Source organism: Falco punctatus (assembly GCF_963210335.1).
Source record: "Falco punctatus genome assembly, chromosome: 2".
Taxonomy (NCBI): Eukaryota; Metazoa; Chordata; class Aves; order Falconiformes; family Falconidae; genus Falco; species Falco punctatus.
The window spans coordinates 63393238-63412146 of record NC_137581.1 but is presented as its reverse complement, the minus strand read 5'-3'; the positions used below and the strand labels follow the sequence as shown (position 1 = coordinate 63412146).

General features: G+C 40.0%; 1 protein-coding gene across 2 annotated transcripts in view; it reads right to left on the bottom strand.

Annotated features, from left to right (window-relative positions):
- COL4A2 (collagen type IV alpha 2 chain) overlaps nt 1-18909 on the bottom strand; it is a 148907-nt gene that overhangs the window by 41373 nt on the left and 88625 nt on the right. For both annotated transcript variants that reach the window (XM_080375525.1, XM_080375524.1), the window contains 12 exons: nt 11900-12034; nt 11773-11817; nt 9555-9671; nt 8785-8856; nt 7246-7281; nt 7089-7151; nt 4765-4800; nt 4054-4095; nt 3477-3551; nt 2337-2381; nt 1052-1114; nt 300-344 (listed from right to left, as the gene is read on the bottom strand). In XM_080375525.1, coding sequence (XP_080231651.1) covers nt 300-344; nt 1052-1114; nt 2337-2381; nt 3477-3551; nt 4054-4095; nt 4765-4800; nt 7089-7151; nt 7246-7281; nt 8785-8856; nt 9555-9671; nt 11773-11817; nt 11900-12034 — 774 coding nt within the window. The remainder of the gene's footprint in view (nt 1-299; nt 345-1051; nt 1115-2336; nt 2382-3476; nt 3552-4053; nt 4096-4764; nt 4801-7088; nt 7152-7245; nt 7282-8784; nt 8857-9554; nt 9672-11772; nt 11818-11899; nt 12035-18909) is intronic.

Here is an 18909-nt window from a genome sequence, read left to right as displayed (position 1 = left end):
TTGGAAGAAAATTACAGAAATCATGATTGCAGTAACGGGAACAATGAAAATGACACCTCCCTGTAGTGCTCTTAAACAATGCTCATAGTTTAAGCAAAACAGAATTTAATTATAGGGCTAATTTTTTCTCACGGATGAGAAAAATAACTGACCCCAAATTACAATGACAGATGAATCCAGATAATATTTGGTAGACTACAGCTGATGTAATTATGGGCAGAATTTGTCCTCTACAGTTTACTTTTCAGACAGATTGTCTACATATGTGTTAGAAGAAACAGTCTTTATGAAATACTCACTCTTTCGCCACTAAGTCCTGGAAAACCATTGATGCCAGGCAATCCCTATGAAGGCAGAATACAATTAGCAAAATAAAGTTACATCCTAACATCCTCATGGCTAAAAACCATTTTCTCTCTGAGATACTCTAATCTGACAGCTCAAAACTCTAAGAGTCAGAGTTCAGATACTTTTTCAATGAGATTCATGTATGGTGGAAACAGAAGGTCTGAAATCAAATCTGGTATTTGATTTTTGTCTCTTAATCAATACATTGTGAATTGACTATGGAGATTCTAAAGATGGATGAGATTTTTTAAAAATGTATGCTGAATACTGTTCTCACTCTGTTTAAACGCCTTAGAAACACTGCCCCCCCCACAAAGCATCCATAGATGCTACAAGGTAGCAGTATTTAAATTATCTTTTCCTCTGGTGTCACAAGTAACTAGAGCCAAACTCAAGTTTCTTAACCATGGTCTGAAGAGAGCTAAGATGAAAACAGTGAAATATAGTCTGCGCTGAGGACCAGAACAGTAGCTGTGGTTAGTGAGCACAGCTTTAGGTAAGAGATGCACAAGGCTTCCCAATGATGATATAGGCATAATTTTCACTTTCTTGTATCAGGCAGTTCAGAGCTGGCCACAACCTGGTAGGATGAAGAACAATAATTTCTATAGTTTATTAGTCTGTGTTTTCTTCCTGAAGGCAAAGTCTCAGCTTGGATTTGCACAATCAGCTGGGTGAAATTTAATTTTAATGAAAGACTCACCCTTTGCCCTGGGAAGCCCATTACCCCTTCTTCACCTTTTTCAGGAGCATAGAGAAGTACACCCTAGGAAACATTACAAGTCAGTTCAACATATTTCTTCATTATGCGCAAAAAAAATTGTAACACTGTTTTATGGAAGCTAAACAGGAAGAAAACATCATTGTAACACATGGCAGATCTAATAATAGCTGCATGTGAAAGAACTGTTGTCCTTAATTTTAAGTGTAACATGCTTGCTTCATTACAATAGCAGAAGCAGGCCATTAGGGAGAGGACAGGGTTTCCCTCCTATCATCTCCTGCTTTATTTCTTCTGTGGCTGCAACTCTGAAGAAGAGCCAAAGCAATTGTTCAGCTATACAGCCAATTCAGCAACTCAGCTTACACCCAAACTGTAGCTTCAGAGAGCTACTTGGCAAACATAGGCATGCCGCTATCCATCCTACTATCAAAAAACCCCCCCCAAACAACCCCAAAAAACAACCCGGGAGAAACACATATCCCCTTTTGCTATCTCAGCGTAAAATCTCTGGTTTTCCACATGTAGACAACAAAATTTTACATGTGTAAAATCTGACCAACAGCTGAAGAACTGGTTAGCAACTTCACACAGAGGGTTATTAGGGCTCGCACTGTGACCTTCTCCCATAACCTTGTGGAGAAGCTGACCAGACCATGTGAGAAAATAAAGCTCTGCAAAATGCTCAGTGAGGCATCTCTAATTGGTAAAGACTGTATTTTAAACCACTCTGGGAAGTAAAAAGGAACCACTCAATGGCAAAGCTATTCAGACTAGAGGTTGCCTGCGAGTTAACTAAACTACATTCAGTCAAGCTTGGTTGACAGCTCTAAATGATGCAGCAACACATGGGATTACTGTCTACTTACTCAACACATTTAATGACCAATGAGACCAAAGGTCTGTATGTGCTAGACAGTAGACTGAAAAGAATTGAGAAATTTTCCATATATACTTATTCAATGAAATTTAGTGGATTTTTTTTTAAACATAGATCAGCAGACCAGCAGCAGTAAAAAGATTTATTAATAGTTAAAGCTAAAATTAAAACATGTGTGAGGGAAAATCTTATTTTGGTAAATCAGTAAGAGAATGATTGATTGCGCTGTGGAGTTATTACATGTCATGTTGTTCAGTTTTTCTAAAGCATCAAACTGCTGTCTCTGCTTACGTTGCTCCTTATCTATATTGCACCATTTCAATGACGAATGTACCAGTATTAACTCCAATATTATTATTTGTCTTTGTTCTTCTCCACTTGACTTACTGGAATTCCAGCTTCCCCTTTTTGTCCAGGTTCTCCTCTTTCACCCTAACAATAAAGTATTCAGATATGTTAGGCATACCCATTTACATTTCAATAATTTTTGTACAAAACAAAATGACAAATGTTTATCAAGAGAAAAAACACCACTCTTGTGCTGTTCTTTGTTCATACACTTGTCAAATGAAACACATGTTTTCATAAAAAGGTTTTAAAGGTGCTTTTTTAAAAAATATTTGATATTTTTTTCTGAAAAGGTTTCTAGGAACATAAACAGTTCAGGTTGTTTCTAGGCTTCTTCATGAGATGTCTGGGTGGTGAGTGTCTGAGTAATGACCACAAACAAATGCGCATTCTCCCCATGTAAGTAGCTCACATGTGGACATCTCTGCTTAGTCACGGAAATCCCAACATGCATGTTACTTAATGCAGACTGCAGACTGTCAAAGGCATTTGTAGATCTTTCAGTATCATACTAATTTACTTATTTTAATGCAGAAATTACATGAGCCACATGAACTTTCTAACTCCAAATGTGTGATGAAAAACTACTGGCTTGGAGGTTGGTGTCTAATACAGAATATACACGTACAGGGTATGAGTACCTCTGCTCCCAGCAAGAAGCAACAGATGAGAATAAACTGCATCTTGCTGTTGAAGATTTCTTCAGTATGTATGAACAAGGCTTAATTGTAAATATACAGATATCTGCACTACATAGATAAGTTATATAAACAAACACAGTAATTCAGATAGCTTCCCTAAAGATATGATTCTTTTACAGGAAGAAAATGTCACTCACTATTATGAAAAATAAGACATTGTATGATTTCTCATCAGGTATTTCTGCTTGTAAAATGAGATGATGTGAGTGATGGCCAGTGGTTGCATACTTAAACAAAAAGAACAAGTCTGCCTAAGGCACCTCGAATCTGTGAGAAGTGCTTTCTGAATGATTTTAGCCATCATATTCTCAGTAAGTACTTCATGATACAAGCTATGGGAAAGCAGCAGATTTCTCTTTTGCTATATTAAAGCCTTCTAACTACTATAGGTAAAAGCACATCACATTTGTACAGTTTTAGTTTTGGTACTGCAGAGCTCTTAGTTCCTTGTGTATTTGGCAAAATACACTGTAGTTACCTTGTGTTTGTCAGAGGGGACACCCATCAGTTCTCTTGTAGGAAGGCCAGGTGGACCTGGAGGACCTGGGGGGCCCTGTAGGAAAAGCATAAGGGTACGTTTACCAACAGTTATAATACTTTGTCAAGCTGTTGATCAGCACAGGGTCTAAGGAACTGCAACAAAAGGAGCAAGGTAGATTTGCCCCTGGTAGGAGTATGGTTCTAAATTTCTGAATAAATTGATGGCAAGATAAATTTATTTTGTGCTGGGGTTAACATATAGCAATACTTCCTCTTGCCCTATGATGGTAAAGATTATTGCTTTATATAAAGTGATCTGGCTCTATAGGTATCAGAAGTGTTATCTCTGTGTTGGTGTAAATGAGTGCAACAGCTAGACCCAGACATGTACAACTTAGTTCAGCTATGACATTCCTTAGGGAGATTATAATTACTTTCAAAGCTATACTTTTTCTCTTATAATTACATAATACAATTGCAAATTGAGACAGTGTATAAAACAGGTTCCTTTATAAATAGCAAATAACATCAACCTGTCATTCAGTAGTGATATTAATTCATTAGTTTTCATTTACCTGTTCGCCTTTTTCTCCAAAGAAACCAAGGCCTCTGTTGCCCTGCAAAAACAGTAGGTCAAGATTTACTAAGTGTATGACTCAGTTCTCTAATTTAAAATTCAAATTTAAACATGCTTAAAGGCCTTTTGAGGCTTACAAGGCTGTAGGACACCACGGAAGGACTGCAATCAAATAGTAGTCTAGGTTTACGTCTAAGTATTTTTATAGATTTAAAAGTACTTTTATGGATCTAAACACTCAGAAAGACAACTTTAACTAAAATCTCATGCTACCAGTGCTTGTTACAACAGACTTTGAGTCATTCACTGAGTAACACTGTAAAAAGATCAAGCATTTCTTTTGCAAGGTTTTTAATAGCACTGGATGTTAAATAAAAATACTTAAGTGGGCTGGAACAATGAACTCATGTACTTTTGCCGCTAGAGACTTAATTGTACCTTGTAAAGACTGCAAGGATTCTCTGTTCATAGGAAACTACTGTGACTACAGTAGCAAATTAAATCTGGTTCTAGAACTGGTTTAATCTTTTCAGGATAGGTGATCCCAGTGTAAGATTAACTTCTTGTGGTATGCAGCCAAAAGAGAAGGTCTTGTGCTACACAGCCTTTGGTGCAGCCTGTAGTTCTTTATTTTACTGCCTTCAAGTGGGTCTTGGATAAACCTCAGCGACACAAAATCGACATAAACAACTCTGACACAAAGACTTACTTGTGGTCCTAGTGGTCCTGGGGGCCCTGGTGGTCCCTGGGGAAACACAACAGGGGAGAGCAAGTTACTCATTGCTTTCTAATCAATGCATGCGGGAGGTCAGTTACTTTACGTCTGAAATACAAGTAGATATTTAGAAGGTTGTGTATTCCTCAGCATTCGATGTGCTATCCTCACTGTATTAGCTGTGCTTACTGTTTTGAAAAACACCCTCCCCAGTCACATAGTAATCTTTCCTGACAGAATAACAGTCTTCCAGCTTAGACCTAGTGCAATCCTCTTTTTATTTCAAGTAATAAGAACTTGTACTTTTGGATCCTGAGTAACATTTTAAGCTCAAACCTAAAGCTAAGCACATCTCTAAGCTACACGGGACTGGTGTTTCGGTACTGCATCTGTCTGTAAAGGGAGTTGAACTACCACATGCATCTCAGATTACCTGTTTGGTATTGTACAGAACGAGATCAAAGGAAGATGGTGGGAAATGAAACTATAACAAGAAAAAAAGCTACCTGAGTCTTACAAGAATAGCACTAGGAAAGCCATGAACTGGAGAGACAACCTGCCTTGCTTCAGTCAGCTATGGCAGTTAACAGGCCCCAAAGGGCTCTACATTTAAAAACTCTGTCAAATGTGGGAAAGGTGGGGTGAGTAAGAAGCATGAGCTGTTCAGAGAAGAAGATGGTGAACAAGAAGGATAGAAAAGAGAGAGCGTTGCAGATGGAACTGTCCACCTAGCGAGCAACTGAGCACTGAAGGGGATGTAACTGGGTTATGCAAAAACAAGCCTAACCTGCTAGGAAAAGATAGTAACGTTCTGGTGAGACCTGAAATTGTTAGGCATCTCTGCCTTGCTACGTACCCTTGTGTGCAGGAACAACAGACTTGTTTTGAAAAAATTACTTTTGAATCAGTTTTCGTTAGTCAAGTAGTCTGTGAGCCATTGCCTAATCTACTGGGCAGATGCACTGTGCAGGGCATCCCACTGCCTGGAGGCCCTGCAGGGACTTGGGGGACCTGTGCTTGCCTTCATGCAGTATCTAGAACTTAGAGAAGAGGAATAATGTAAACTCCGACCTGGGAAATGCTCCCTGGTCCCTCTCACAGGTGAGTCACAGCTTTAGAGACAGTAAATCTAGTTGGATGTATTTTGTTAAGAGCTGGAGATGGTGGGGATCCATCTACTCTGGAAGACTGTTCAAAAGAGATGTTGCCAAGATGGAAACCAGAGGGATGTAATCATGGGGTTCAGAAAATGTATGGTTCATAGCACTCCTAATATCCAAGACAGAGTACTGGTAATATAAGTCACTGCAGGCTGGGCTCCTGCGTGAAGCTTATGAACTTTGTGGATTCGCTCTAGAGGAACAGTAAGCAAAGGACTTCAGAAGGACCAGAGGCAAAAGATAAGGTGCAGCTTACTCCAGATGATAAAACAGGCCACTACAGAAAACAGACTTTGGAAAATCTGTGGATTTAGTACTAGAAATGCTTTCATTTTTTTTTGGAGGTGGGTGTCCCTCAAAGCAGCTGTGGAGGCTGTATATAAGAAGCCCTGAATTATTTTTTTTTCCCCTCAAATCAGTGATGCAGAGCAGGTCTGAAGTGAATTTTGACAAAACAAACAAAAAAGCAGATGCTACATATTTGTCTTACAGGCAAATAAAACATGCCTAAAGACAATGAAATATGCTGAATTTGAATATCTGGTTTTTAACCCATAAAACTATAACCATGGTAGTAAGAAACGTAGAAAATGGTATCTGGAGAGAACACAATCTTCCCAAAGAACTGTTCAGCAAGAGTTGTCAATGTCAATGCTGTAAATGTTGATTTTGGAAAAAAATGACTGAAAAATGGTTTAAAAATAAAATTGTATTCTAAATACTAATGAAGAATGTTATCTATTCAATCTCCTGTGGGAAGTGCGGAAAGCTAATATACACATCCTTTATAAGCTGAAAAGATAACATAATTAGGTCCTGATATCTTTGATAACTCAGTGTAGGGGGTTGTAGAGTGGATAGCACTGAATAATCTTTACAAACAAGACTCTCTTAAGGAGGTTAATGAAATACATTCTAAATCAAAAGCCTCTGGCAACACAGGGTGAAAGAAACTATATCTCTTTGCAACAGTCATCCCTGTAGAATCAGTGTCTCACAGTGCTTTTTAGAAGGTTTTGCATCCAAGGACACCTACGTGCTATTTCTAACCTGTTTTTTCTATGCATTTGATAGGTTGCAATCCAACATAATGGAACCTGCTAAGATAATTCTTCTGTTAGGTTAATTTTCTACAGAACGTATTTTAAATATACTTACTGGTCTTCCTCGCTCTCCTCTTGGACCAGCAGGACCTTGAATACCCAGCGTACCTGGAGGTCCCTTTAAAAAAAAATAAAAATCCAACCATCAATTAATGTTGTTCTGGTATCAGTTACTATGGATATTTTATCACATTCACTGTAATACTACTTACTGGAAAACCATTGAACCCTCGATCACCAGGTTCCCCCTAAAAACCAAAGAAGTAAAAAATCCAATAAATACTATATACATAACTGAATAAAGTCTTTCTCTCACTATTTTTTTTCTCATTCCAAAAATAAATCATAGCATACAGTGCTACAGAAACCCTTACATACAGATGCATTCAATAGAGGTGTTGAGATAACCAAATGTGGACCACCATGGATTTTGTACTTTCTATGTCTAGTATAGTTGCATGCAGTACAGTGGGAGGGTACAAAGTTGGCCAGGGAAGTTAGGGATCCAAGTTACAATGGACAACAGACCATGTTTAATTCTTTTTTGAAAACTTGCATCTAACCGGTGGATTAATTAGGGCTATAACCTTAGCTGAAATGTACAAGCTTATTTTTCATGAGTTGCATGGGAATTACCAAATGATTTTGATTCTCTTCTGAGTCACTAAAAGCATTTGGAACATACTGTTTTCAGTGACCACATATTTTAACTGCAGTACATGTTGAAATGTTTTTGGAAATTGGATCCAAAAATGTTCTAGCGCAAAGACCTTCCAATACCCATAAATAATGTGGTACTCAGTCCAGACACCTTCAATCATTTTGAATAGCATCCTATCTATCTAGTTAATTTGCATTTCTTTAACAGAATAATTTGTGGAACCAAGTGCTTTCTGAAATGAATAGAGGTGTCAGTATCCATCCTTGGCCACAATATACTTGAGCAATTCTTAATCATTACTTAATCATCCCTTAATTATTCCTAATTACTAACAAGTGCAGATTTAAAGTTTCTGAAAGGAAAAGGCAACTTACAAATATGCCAACAGAAAAACCTATTTTGGTGCTCATCACTGGCACAAAATATACATAAACAATGTCAGCAGTTCCTTCTGTGCTGAGTACAGCTCAGATGAAGCGCTGTAATTTTCTCACAGTTTATACTCCAACAGCATATGTAACCCCTTATCTTCATCTGATACCTTCAAATTATACAAGACTACATATACAAGAAAAAGCTACAAGTAATTACAAAACAAGTTTCAAAGATTACAGTAAAAGCACCCATAGGAATACTTGGGGTTTACTAAATAACTAAACAATATATTGATGCATATTTTATCCAAAGTCAACCAAACTCCTGCATGAGAATTATACATAAAGGATGCTAATAGTAAACAGAATCATTCAATGGACAAAACTATGGCAAAGGAATGATTTTGCTGTGCATGATACAAAGGTAGCAATCGAATAAAGAGAGTAATACTTGAACTACAACAGGTCCAGTGCCTCTGCAATCCACCTATAGACTGGAATTCCTTGCAAATAACTGTGTGGAGATTTATTCCCCCCTGGATATCAGATAGTCTTTGCTGTAACCAGAGAAATCAGAAGCTGCCTTGCAAAGTCTATACAGAATCGAAGTGGGCCTCTTGGAAGGTGCCCATCAAAGTGTAAGAAAAATTAACTATCCGTCATCTGCTTGTAAAACTGTACTGAGCATGAATAACTCACAGGAGTTAGAGACGTACCCTGTATCGGCTTATGATGTCCGGTGGCAGTATATAGGGCTCCCCCTTCTGTCCCTTTGGCCCTTGGACTCCCTGGAGGTGACCAAAAAATAGTAAAGTAAGCTTTGATATCATATATGTTAATACATACACGGCTAAGAGTAATGAAAAGTATTGGTTGGGGTTTTCATACTGCTGTTTAGGGGCTGAGACTATGCCTAGCTTTGAAAATTAATGGTTTAAAAACAAAGTGTAAACCCTCACAGTACATAGCAGAATGAATTTCGGATTCCGGGGGAAGAACCCCCCATTACGTGGGAGCGGTATTACTGGGTAGCACCTCCTAGCCAGAGCTGCAGCTGCAGCTCTCCAGGGCTGACGTGCCCTGGGAAATCATGGAGACCCATTGCTCACCTCAGCATCATCTTACGTATTGCGCCACGGAAAGCCAATACGTTGGCCATGGGGCAGGGAAGGAGAAGGTTACTTTCATCAGAAATTGTGAGTTTAATATTATTTTATCACTACTGGATAAAACTATACTGGTTTTCCTGAAGTAATCTCTCTGCAAGATCTATGTGGCATGTACAGCTCTGGTCAGAGCTCGCAGCCCCAGCTGCAGTTTAATAAGCAAGCAGAGTGCAGTGTGTCCATGATAAGTCCGCACAGATGCTCTGCTGGGCCAAAAGGGAGCTCCATTAAGAGACGGCCCATTCTCTTCCAACACACATGTGAATGAAACTCAGTTCAGCAACGATCTTAGCTTCAGGTACTTGCTGCCAGCTACTTACAATGGTACCAGGGAAACCAGAGACTCCGGGAATTCCTGGGTCACCAGGATCACCTACTGTCCCATTACAGCCGTCATGACCCGGTTTCCCCCTTGATCCTGGCTGCCCTGGATGACCCTGTTGAAGAAAAAAAAAAAAGTGTTTATCTATCCATCTGTTTCTAGTTTTCCTTTTCCTGTAGTCACACAGTATTTAGACATTCTCACATTAAGCCCAAGGCTTGGATCCATGGGAAACTATGATTTTCAAAGACAGAAACAGACAGTGCCTTTTTTTAATATAGCTGCAGCTTGAACCAGATGCCCCAGACAGCATGAAAAAATGAGTAGTGAAGGACCTTTCAGAAAGGGTAAGAAAGCTATCTTCAATGCAGGCTCTGTTGAGCAGAGAACTAAGCCAGATGATGCTGCTGTGCAGGGAGCCACCAAGAACTGGGATTGTTAAGCATTTCAGTGCTTCACACTGGAAGAGTGGGAAGAAAGGTTCCTCACTGGCTTTGAACAGCTTCCAAGCTGGGAAAAAAGTCAGAGATGCTTTAGGAACTAGGTTGAGTGTCGTGATGAGGCTGTAAGTACGGAAGAAAACAGCATGGCTCAAAGCAAGGGAGCCAGGGCACTGCAGAACCTCCAGACAGAGCCTCCCATCTCAGACTGGATTTCCATCGCTGTACCTACATTCACCTTAATTGCTGATGCTTTTGGTTTGCACTAAGGCTGATGAGAAGCAAATCTGCCTTCGAGCAGCTCTTTCTTCCCGGGGACTCAGTCAGAAAAACCAGAAACTAACATAAAACATTTCTCCCCTCTCCTCTGTCTAGAGCAAGAGTTTTCTCTTTGCTTCTGCTCTCTTGCTTAGAAGAAAAAGAGATCTGTTCGGTTCCCTATGTAGCTCCATCAGGTACTAGTATTAGACACCCCAGAAGAGATCCAGGCTTGCCACCATCCTCTCTTGGCTTTCAGCCCACATCCCAGCACTGTGCCATTACAGTCTGCACACGCGCCTATCTACTTGCCTTCCGATGGTCAGCGCTAAGCCGCGGCCTCAGAAAACTAGTTGGAGAATGTAAGCGAGTGGGAAAGGCAAGGGACCTTGAGGACAGGACACAATGAGCATGCAGGTTCAAGTACTGTCTGAAGGTATTTATCCCTCACAGTGCAATGTGGCGAGCTTGGCAAGGCAGGGCTAAAAAAGAAAACTTCCTCAGATGAGAGAAGCAGTCCAGCTATAGCAACGCTGAGCTTCACGGGGCAGCGATTTACTCTCCTTCCTCGGATGTCAGAGTCCTCAGAACAAACAGTATGACGTGGTGAGATAAACAAGGTCCTTGGCTTCAGAAGGGTTAATAGGAATGGGAAAGAGGGTCTTTTCCTTTTCCTTTAAGAGTGAGAAAGAGGGAGAGGGGGAAGATTGTTAGAGAGAAAGCCCTGAAACTCGATAGGGAACTCTTCTGGAAACAAAAAAGGGTGAAAGCAGAGTGGATGTGGATGCGTGGGCTGCAGAGTGGGGCCCCGGTGTCAGGGAGCACTACAAAGGAAACCCAAGCCTGGGAACTCTGTCCAGGGATTCCAGTGACTCAGATTTCTTTGTTATTTTATGACACAAGATGTAAAGAAGTGTAAGCTGGGAAAATACTGTGCTGTGAACTTTACCCAGTTTTCCTCTTTGAATGTTTCAGTTTCATGGACCTGGTCACTTTGTTCAAAGTTTGACCCTGTTTAGTGTTCAGTTTTTTAAGACTATCTCAGCATGCCATATGAGCTATAAAGCAAATAACAGTGGTTAGTAGTCTTAAAATTATTGGTCTTTCTACGTGCTTTGCAACTCTGAAATAATTACGGAACGACCCACTGGTATCCTTCATCACAAGCTTAAGAGATGTGAAGGGCTTATCTCACAGCTCTTTCCTACAAAAGAGCATACTTAGCTGGGTAACCTCCAGGGACACAGGAAATTCTGTCCTTTCCTGTCCCCTTTACAAGGGGATTTCTTCACAGGACAAAGCAAATGGACCTTAATTATTTGAAGGAATGAGAGGGAGCACAGTTTCTGCTCTCTTGTGTACCTGCAGTTCCACACACTTCAACAAATGCCCTTAGCTTAAGTGTGTGGCTGGTGCAGAATTTAGCCCAGAGATTTTAATTACAGTACAAAGGCTTTAAACCAGACTGCAATATTTGCAGTCGGTGATTTCTTAAAGATGAGGTAACTGGCTACTTACAGGAATGCCATCTGCCCCGGGGAATCCAGTGACTCCTCTTTGCCCCTAGAACGAAACAGCACAATTAAAACAATGTTCTGCCCAGTATTTTGCTCATTAGCTAAACCATCTGATATTCAAAAGTTACCATTTCTCCTTTGGGTCCGCTTATTCCTGGATATCCTCTTTCACCTTTGTGACCTTTGGGACCCTGCACTCCTGGGATCCCCATCAATCCCGGTGGTCCAGTGAACCCCTGTGATCCAAGGAGTCCTGGCTGGCCCTGATAAAAATAATAAAAAAGCATTTATTTAGGAACAGTTGTGATGCACGAAGATGGATTAGTTATCACTGCTGCAATGGAGTCAATCTCTTAAAGAGAAAATAAACACAGAATCTCTTTCCGTTCCAGTAGCCCAGACTCTTTGATGAATGTCATCTGGCAACACCACGCAGGGAAACTCCAGCAACAGTGACCACATTGTGTGTGACAAAATCAATGCATGGAAATTAACACTCAAGTCAACATTCACCACCTGAATATTCATGGCTATTCTATGAAAAAGTGTTCTCTTTGGAATAAGGCTTCTCAAGAGTGATCCTCACTGACCTACAACACAACCGACGACACACCAAGCAAGTAAAATGTGTTTAACTGTGAAATCTGCTTAGTGGCTGTATTACGTACAAATGGAGCCTGATATTTAATGGCAGGAATTTCTGCCTCTTTGAAGTTGATATCTCTATTTAGCAGCGTAGTCTGAAAAATGATTTGGTGTACATGCATCCACACAGGTTGAAGAGTTGAGTGCAGGGCTCGCCTGTCATTCTCCCTTTCAGCGCTGGTTTGGCTCTTTCAGGCCACTTCAAACATTGTTAAAAAATTATCCCCTTGTTGACTGCCAACATCACAAGGCTCAACAGGGGAAAAAATGCAATGACACAATGGTGGTTTAAGTAATGGGCTGTGACAGTATGTCTGAGATCTGTGAACCAAAGTATCTGAAAGCCATTCCAGACGTAGTGTCACCAAAGGCACATATGTTTTGCATGCTCTACAGTACTCAGTGCACTAATGACACTAACAGCAAATTGCCACAATCTTTTCTGGAGAAATACCCTTCAGCGGTGCAAAGTACCATTTACCAAGATGTTCTAATTAAGCTGATCCTAATGAAAATATTTTAAAATTGCAATTAAGATTTTTCACAGACCAGTCTGCAACAGCATTGGTTTCTCATGAAATAAGAATTACAGCAAAACATGAGCGAACAGATATTTATACAAATGAGCTGATAAAAAAATTAACACCTTGTTTTAGTATAAAATTCTTACAGACTCACCTACGCCTGCAAAGAAAGAGCTAGAAGATGAATGTGATCCCTGTCTGAGAAGAAAAATAGTACAACCTCATTTAATGCCATTGAGGTGGGATGAGCAAAGGAGGGCAGCGCAGGGAGCTGAAGAAGTGAACCTGAAGATATCCTAATTTCTTTGTATTCAGAGAGTTGTAGTAAAGATACTGAACAACGCCTTATTGATATTAGGCAAAATTTATTTCATTCTCATATTGAAGGATAGGCCCATTTGTGACACACTTTCAAAACTTCATTGTCAACAATCTATCTATAATTAACATTTATCTATGCTACAGTTGTCTTGACAAACCTGAAAACCAACATCATGACTGAAACACAGCTTACTTCTAGTTCTAAAAAAAATATCAATTTTCCACATTGCTTTTGCGGAAAATGGCTGTCACAGCAGTTGGAGTAGTTTTTATGTTTTAAGTCTTACTGTATTATATCCAGTGATTCCATACTGAGCAGCTGAAATAGCCAGAGTACAAAACAGGGCAATTTTTTTCTTGGAAGAAGACTAGGAATGGGCCAGTATGACAAATGAATTACAGGTTGTTTCTCAGGACAGGTGACCAGGATGGATCTCTCACAGTATGGATCTCTTTCTATATTGTTATTATTAATTTGACGAAATGTGGTTTAGTAGCGTTGCCAAAGAGCACCATGGATTTAAGTATTTGAGCTGTCAGTGTGAGAAGAGAATCTCTCCTCTGCTTACAACTAAGCCCAACTTTATATAGCATCCCTACTTCTAAACCAAGACTATTCATGTGGATTATTAGGTGCTAGCAGGCCAGGTCTTTTCAAGTTAACAAACTGAGAAGTAACAAAGGTTATATGAATGCACATAAAATATAATTTGTGCTGGCAGGAGGCATACACATCTTAACAAGCAGCTGCTCATTTCCTTATGCCAGCCACAGCTGGCTGTTACAAAGGCATCTTTCTCCACATTCGTAGGTTTCATATTTTGAAAAATCAGTGACTCTCTAAAAGTTATGCTATGAGGTGCAGACCCTCGTCTAAGCAGATTCACAGTAAACATATTTTCTTAGTTACCTGACTCAAAGAGGAAAGGTGCTGATTAGAAGCACTAGAATAATGACTTAAATCTGAACCAATATTCATCACTGTGAGCTCCAAGATCAGGAAGAAGTCTTTTCTGATGTCACTTTTTCTTGATTTATCTTACCTACTATGCCTCAGAATTTAAGTATAAAGAAATTAAGCGTAAAAAGGAACATACACCATGAAACTGCCTTTTAAGGGAAATAATAGATATTTCATTCATTAAAAAAAATGCAGTTTGTACTCTTTATTGTTTTTTGTAAAGCAGTACCAATTCTTATGAAAATATTGATCTAAAATATTTCCAACTTATAAAGCCTTAAAATTTAATTAAATACTTAAGTTAGTTTGTTCTTCCCCATACACACAAATCTGGAAAGGAACCTTTAAAAAAGATGAAAACATATCTCATACACCTGCAAAGAACACAAATTATGCAAATTCAACTGTAGAGATTTGAGTTGGATCCAGTTTCAATTTAATTTTGAGAAATTCTGAATACAAATGTTTCCGTTACTTCCACAAAGAAAGGCAAACATGGATTCCGTACACTGAAAAATGCTGCTTCATTTCTGAAGTACCTGAAAAGCCACAAGAAATCAAACAAATTCCAAAAGCTACTCATCCACCTGAGATATGCAGATCATCTCTTCAGTGCCCATCTATACCCCTCCTGTGGGCAGCAGGCTGCAGGCAAAACACATGTAAAACACTTAATTGTAACTTCTGATAAAATGCTGGTTATGTTCAGAACTGTCAAATCCGTGCCTGGATTTCTGCAGGGGCCACGCAGAGCTGTAAGACATCAAAGGTGCCATTACAGGGAACATGGTTACCTCTAGTTCCTACACCAAACTCCACTCTCCCACTTCCAGTCCCATTTTTCTGTCAGGCGTGGAGGAAGAGGTAAACAAGGAATGGAAAATGAGGAAGAGAGCTGGGCAATGCCAGCGCCCCTTCCTCATGCTTTCCTGGTAAATGTCTGACCATTTGTTTGCTGAGAAATAGAGGTTATTTAGTATTATTTCCGACAAGGACAACAGAATTGATCCTTCTAGGACCAGTTTAGCATGAAGCTAGAGTCAGAGCTTGGGAAGTACTTCATATCATGACAATGTTTGTGTAATTCTTCAGCCAATTAGTACCTTAGCTTGTTAACTGAATTAACTTTGTTAACCTTTGTTAACTCAGGCTTGTCAGCTTTTACTCTGTTTTCTTTATGTAAGATCTTTTGTTGAAGATGTCCCTTGTTCATTAGCAAATGACCTAAGAATGTTCTCTCTTTTGCAAAGGTCATCGAGGATATTTAAGCAAAGACAATCAGTTTGAAAGGTTTAGTCAAATAAAGCATGACTCAATTAACAGAGTCCTGAATTCCCCTGTGTGAAACATGCCATGCATGGTACTGCTCTGCTTGAGCTCCTGGAGGGTCAGAAAGCGAAAGCCTAGAAAATTCTCTAAAGATGCGAAATGGTGTCCAGAATAAATTGCCAGGTAAAAAAATCCAAACCCAACAACAACAAAAAGGCAAGCCTAGTGAAACATGCTATCCCTATCTGTTGTATTTTAGACAATTCATAAAGTACTTTCTCTGGTGCCCCCTTTTCTTAAATGATAAAGCAATGCAGAAACACGCTCTGGCCCACAGTGCTCTCAGGCAGAAGGCTTCCCATTTTGCTGGGGTGAACTGGAACTCTTCTGAATCCAGGACATAGCACGATTACCCAGTGTCACCCACCACTGGATTTACAGGCCAGTCCTAAGAGGCTTACCCAAGCGTGCATGGCACGCTACAGCCAGCACCTCCAAGGGAGCACACAGAAAGAAAAGGAAAAAGTGGGCTGACGGAGTATTTTGGAGACTAACATGAAGTTTTTTCTTTGTTCTTATACAAAACTTCCACGACTGTTCAGATAAATTACAAGGCGTCCAATGGCAGCATACATCCTAAACAGGCGTTCCCTGCTTTGCTCTTCCTGCGACTTCAGTTGACTGGAAGAGGTCTCACACAATTCATGTGGCTGGCCCAGCCATGTGCAAAAGTTATTTACAGAGAGAAGCAAAGGTCAGAAATTGAGGAAGCCTGGAGAAAATCTTCCCAGAAAATATTTGCGACGTTGTATATACATTGTTGCTTGTCCAGTGACGTGCATGAAAGAAAGTGCCGTCGGGGCTGTGACTGAATTTAATAACTACATTTTGCAATTAAGTCCCAGCGGACTTAAAAATATTCTGAACAGACTTTTAAATCTGTACTGAATGTTCATGTTCTGCAGCTTGAACTTTAATTTTCAGTTCTTTTAGGATCAGTCAAATGAAAGAGATGTCATGTTGCAATACTTTCTTCCTTCTAATTTACTGCTAAATTTACAGTGTGGAAACAAAACTGGTAGAGGAGGGTAACCTAATTCTGAGAGCAACCAATTGTTTGAGATGCTATACAAATATAGTTACAATAAATGACAGTACCTGCTCCAAAGGTTTTAAAATATAAGAACATCATCATGAATTGCTGAGGAGTCCACCTACCAGCACGGAGCTACAAAGAAAGGAGAAAACTGTTGATTCGCAATACAACGAGACAGAATCAAAACTACTGCAGAGCTTCGCCGTCATTGAGCCCATTTCTCCACATTTCATTACAGACTTCCATTTTGCAACTGCTTCTGGTATACGGAATGTGATGATTCAGTATTCCCCACACGAAAACGATCCTTGTAGGTCATCATTTATTTAATAGTGGACAAGACGAAGGGAGGTTAATTCCCTGACATTTAAAAAGGTCACTGGTGAAAGGACAAGTTCACTTCCTATGGGAAGGGTGATCTGACCGTGACAGACAAGTGGGATCTGGGACTTTTTGTAAGAGAGCTCAGCCTGGAACGGTCCCCGGAAGAACAGATGGGGAAAGGATGTGACAGCAAAGACCTTGATGCAGGACCACTACAGGGAGACCAGCAAGTGGAGCAGAGAGCAACATACCAGGGAATAAAATTAGTTATAACGAAAATGAGCAACTTCTGAGCTGATTAAAAGTGCTAACCCAGGAAAAAGCACCCCTGCAGGCACACAGGAAAGAAACAGAAAAGTTTTAAAATGTAACGCTGGCAAAATATGGAGAATGGGGTGTAAATGTAGGGAATTTGTGAATCTCTCAGGCATCTTCTGTGGAGGTAGATATAGAAAAGCAATTGTTGAGCCCAACTAAAAAAATGTATGACCTTTGTGCTCCCCCACTGTCCAAAAATATAAACTACAAGGAACAACCTCAAGAACTCTGCTGTGGCGCAGAGTGAGACTGGGATGTGCATACCACTTGGCATTTCTCCCACAGCATAAATCCAGGAGTTTACGGATTGAACATATTAGAGGGGAATATGTAAGGGAAGGGTTTGGAGTTTCAGCTCCATGCAGTGTAGGCTGTGCCAGAAATACTTGAGGTATGGGCTGCACAGCTTTGAGCTGAGAGGCAGAGCATCCTGCTGCCAGAGCTCAACAAGTTCATTTCAAGTCAGCGACTGCTTCTGGTGGCCCCAGGCTGCCCAGCATGGACAGATCTCCAGTGAGCTCGTCTCACAACACCCTCTGACTATTTACAAAACCAATTCCAAAACAAGTTTAAGATCCTGTGGGTCTTAACTGATTATTTTTGCATAATCTTTCTATGGCAGGGATACATGCGTAGTCTTCCTTTCCTGCCAGCCCTACTAAGATGCAATTTTTGTTTACCCACACTTCTCAGTGGTTACTGGAATAAACCAAGCTTAAAATCCCTCACTTCCAAAGCTTCACTGGGTACATCTTCAGACACCGATAAGCGCATCTACTATGACACAGAAGACACTGGTACATTTCTATACCATACATCATTTTGCTGTACATTGACAATGTAGTTTGAACAGATCCATCTGCCTCAGCAATTCAGGAGGTCTTTTTTTTTAGCAAGTTTTAAACATTTTTGTAATTCTACCTGGGAAAAGCAGGTGAAAACAATCTGTGGAATGGTAGAAAATATAAATATATAGGGCAAAACATAGCTAATGCTAGCCACTGGAAATAAAGATTATCTGGGAGAAAATATCCTGCAGTTTGTGCAGGCTTGGTTGTTAAACGTATTAGCAAGTCACTTTATTTCTGTGTCTTCTGCAAGTTACTTTATTTCTGTGTCTTCAGTACTGTAATAATGACTATTTTCTAAAAAATGATTAATCTCAATTTGCAGTGAGCATTCAGAAGCTCCTCACTAGGTGGCACCAGCCATTGCTGCTGCACACAGATCCCACCACCTCAGGTGCACGTTTCCAGCATATGTCATAACCTTCAGGAAATCTGATAAGGAGATCAGGTAGGGCCAAAACACCTTTGTGCAAGGTCTAAGGCAACAAAAGCAGAAGGCTTCCTGCAAAACGTCTGGCAGTGAGACAACTGGGAAAGTGCAGATGAAATGGAACGAAATTCATCATGCAACTGAGCAGCACGGCTTCCTGCAGTGCCTGTGTTTCATTGTTCACTCTTTAATTCATGTAGTATAGGGACTTGGTTTTCTAAGAGGAATGAGAAAGACTCATTATTTCTCCAGTGGACTGCAAAATTTACATGTAATATCACAGGCCTGCACTTTCTCAAATTTATGTTCTGAATCTGTATTTTACCGCAGGGCTGGCATTAGCTTCTGCCACCACATGGTTACCAGTGCTAGGAAAGGATGGACTTCTGTGATCTAAATTGA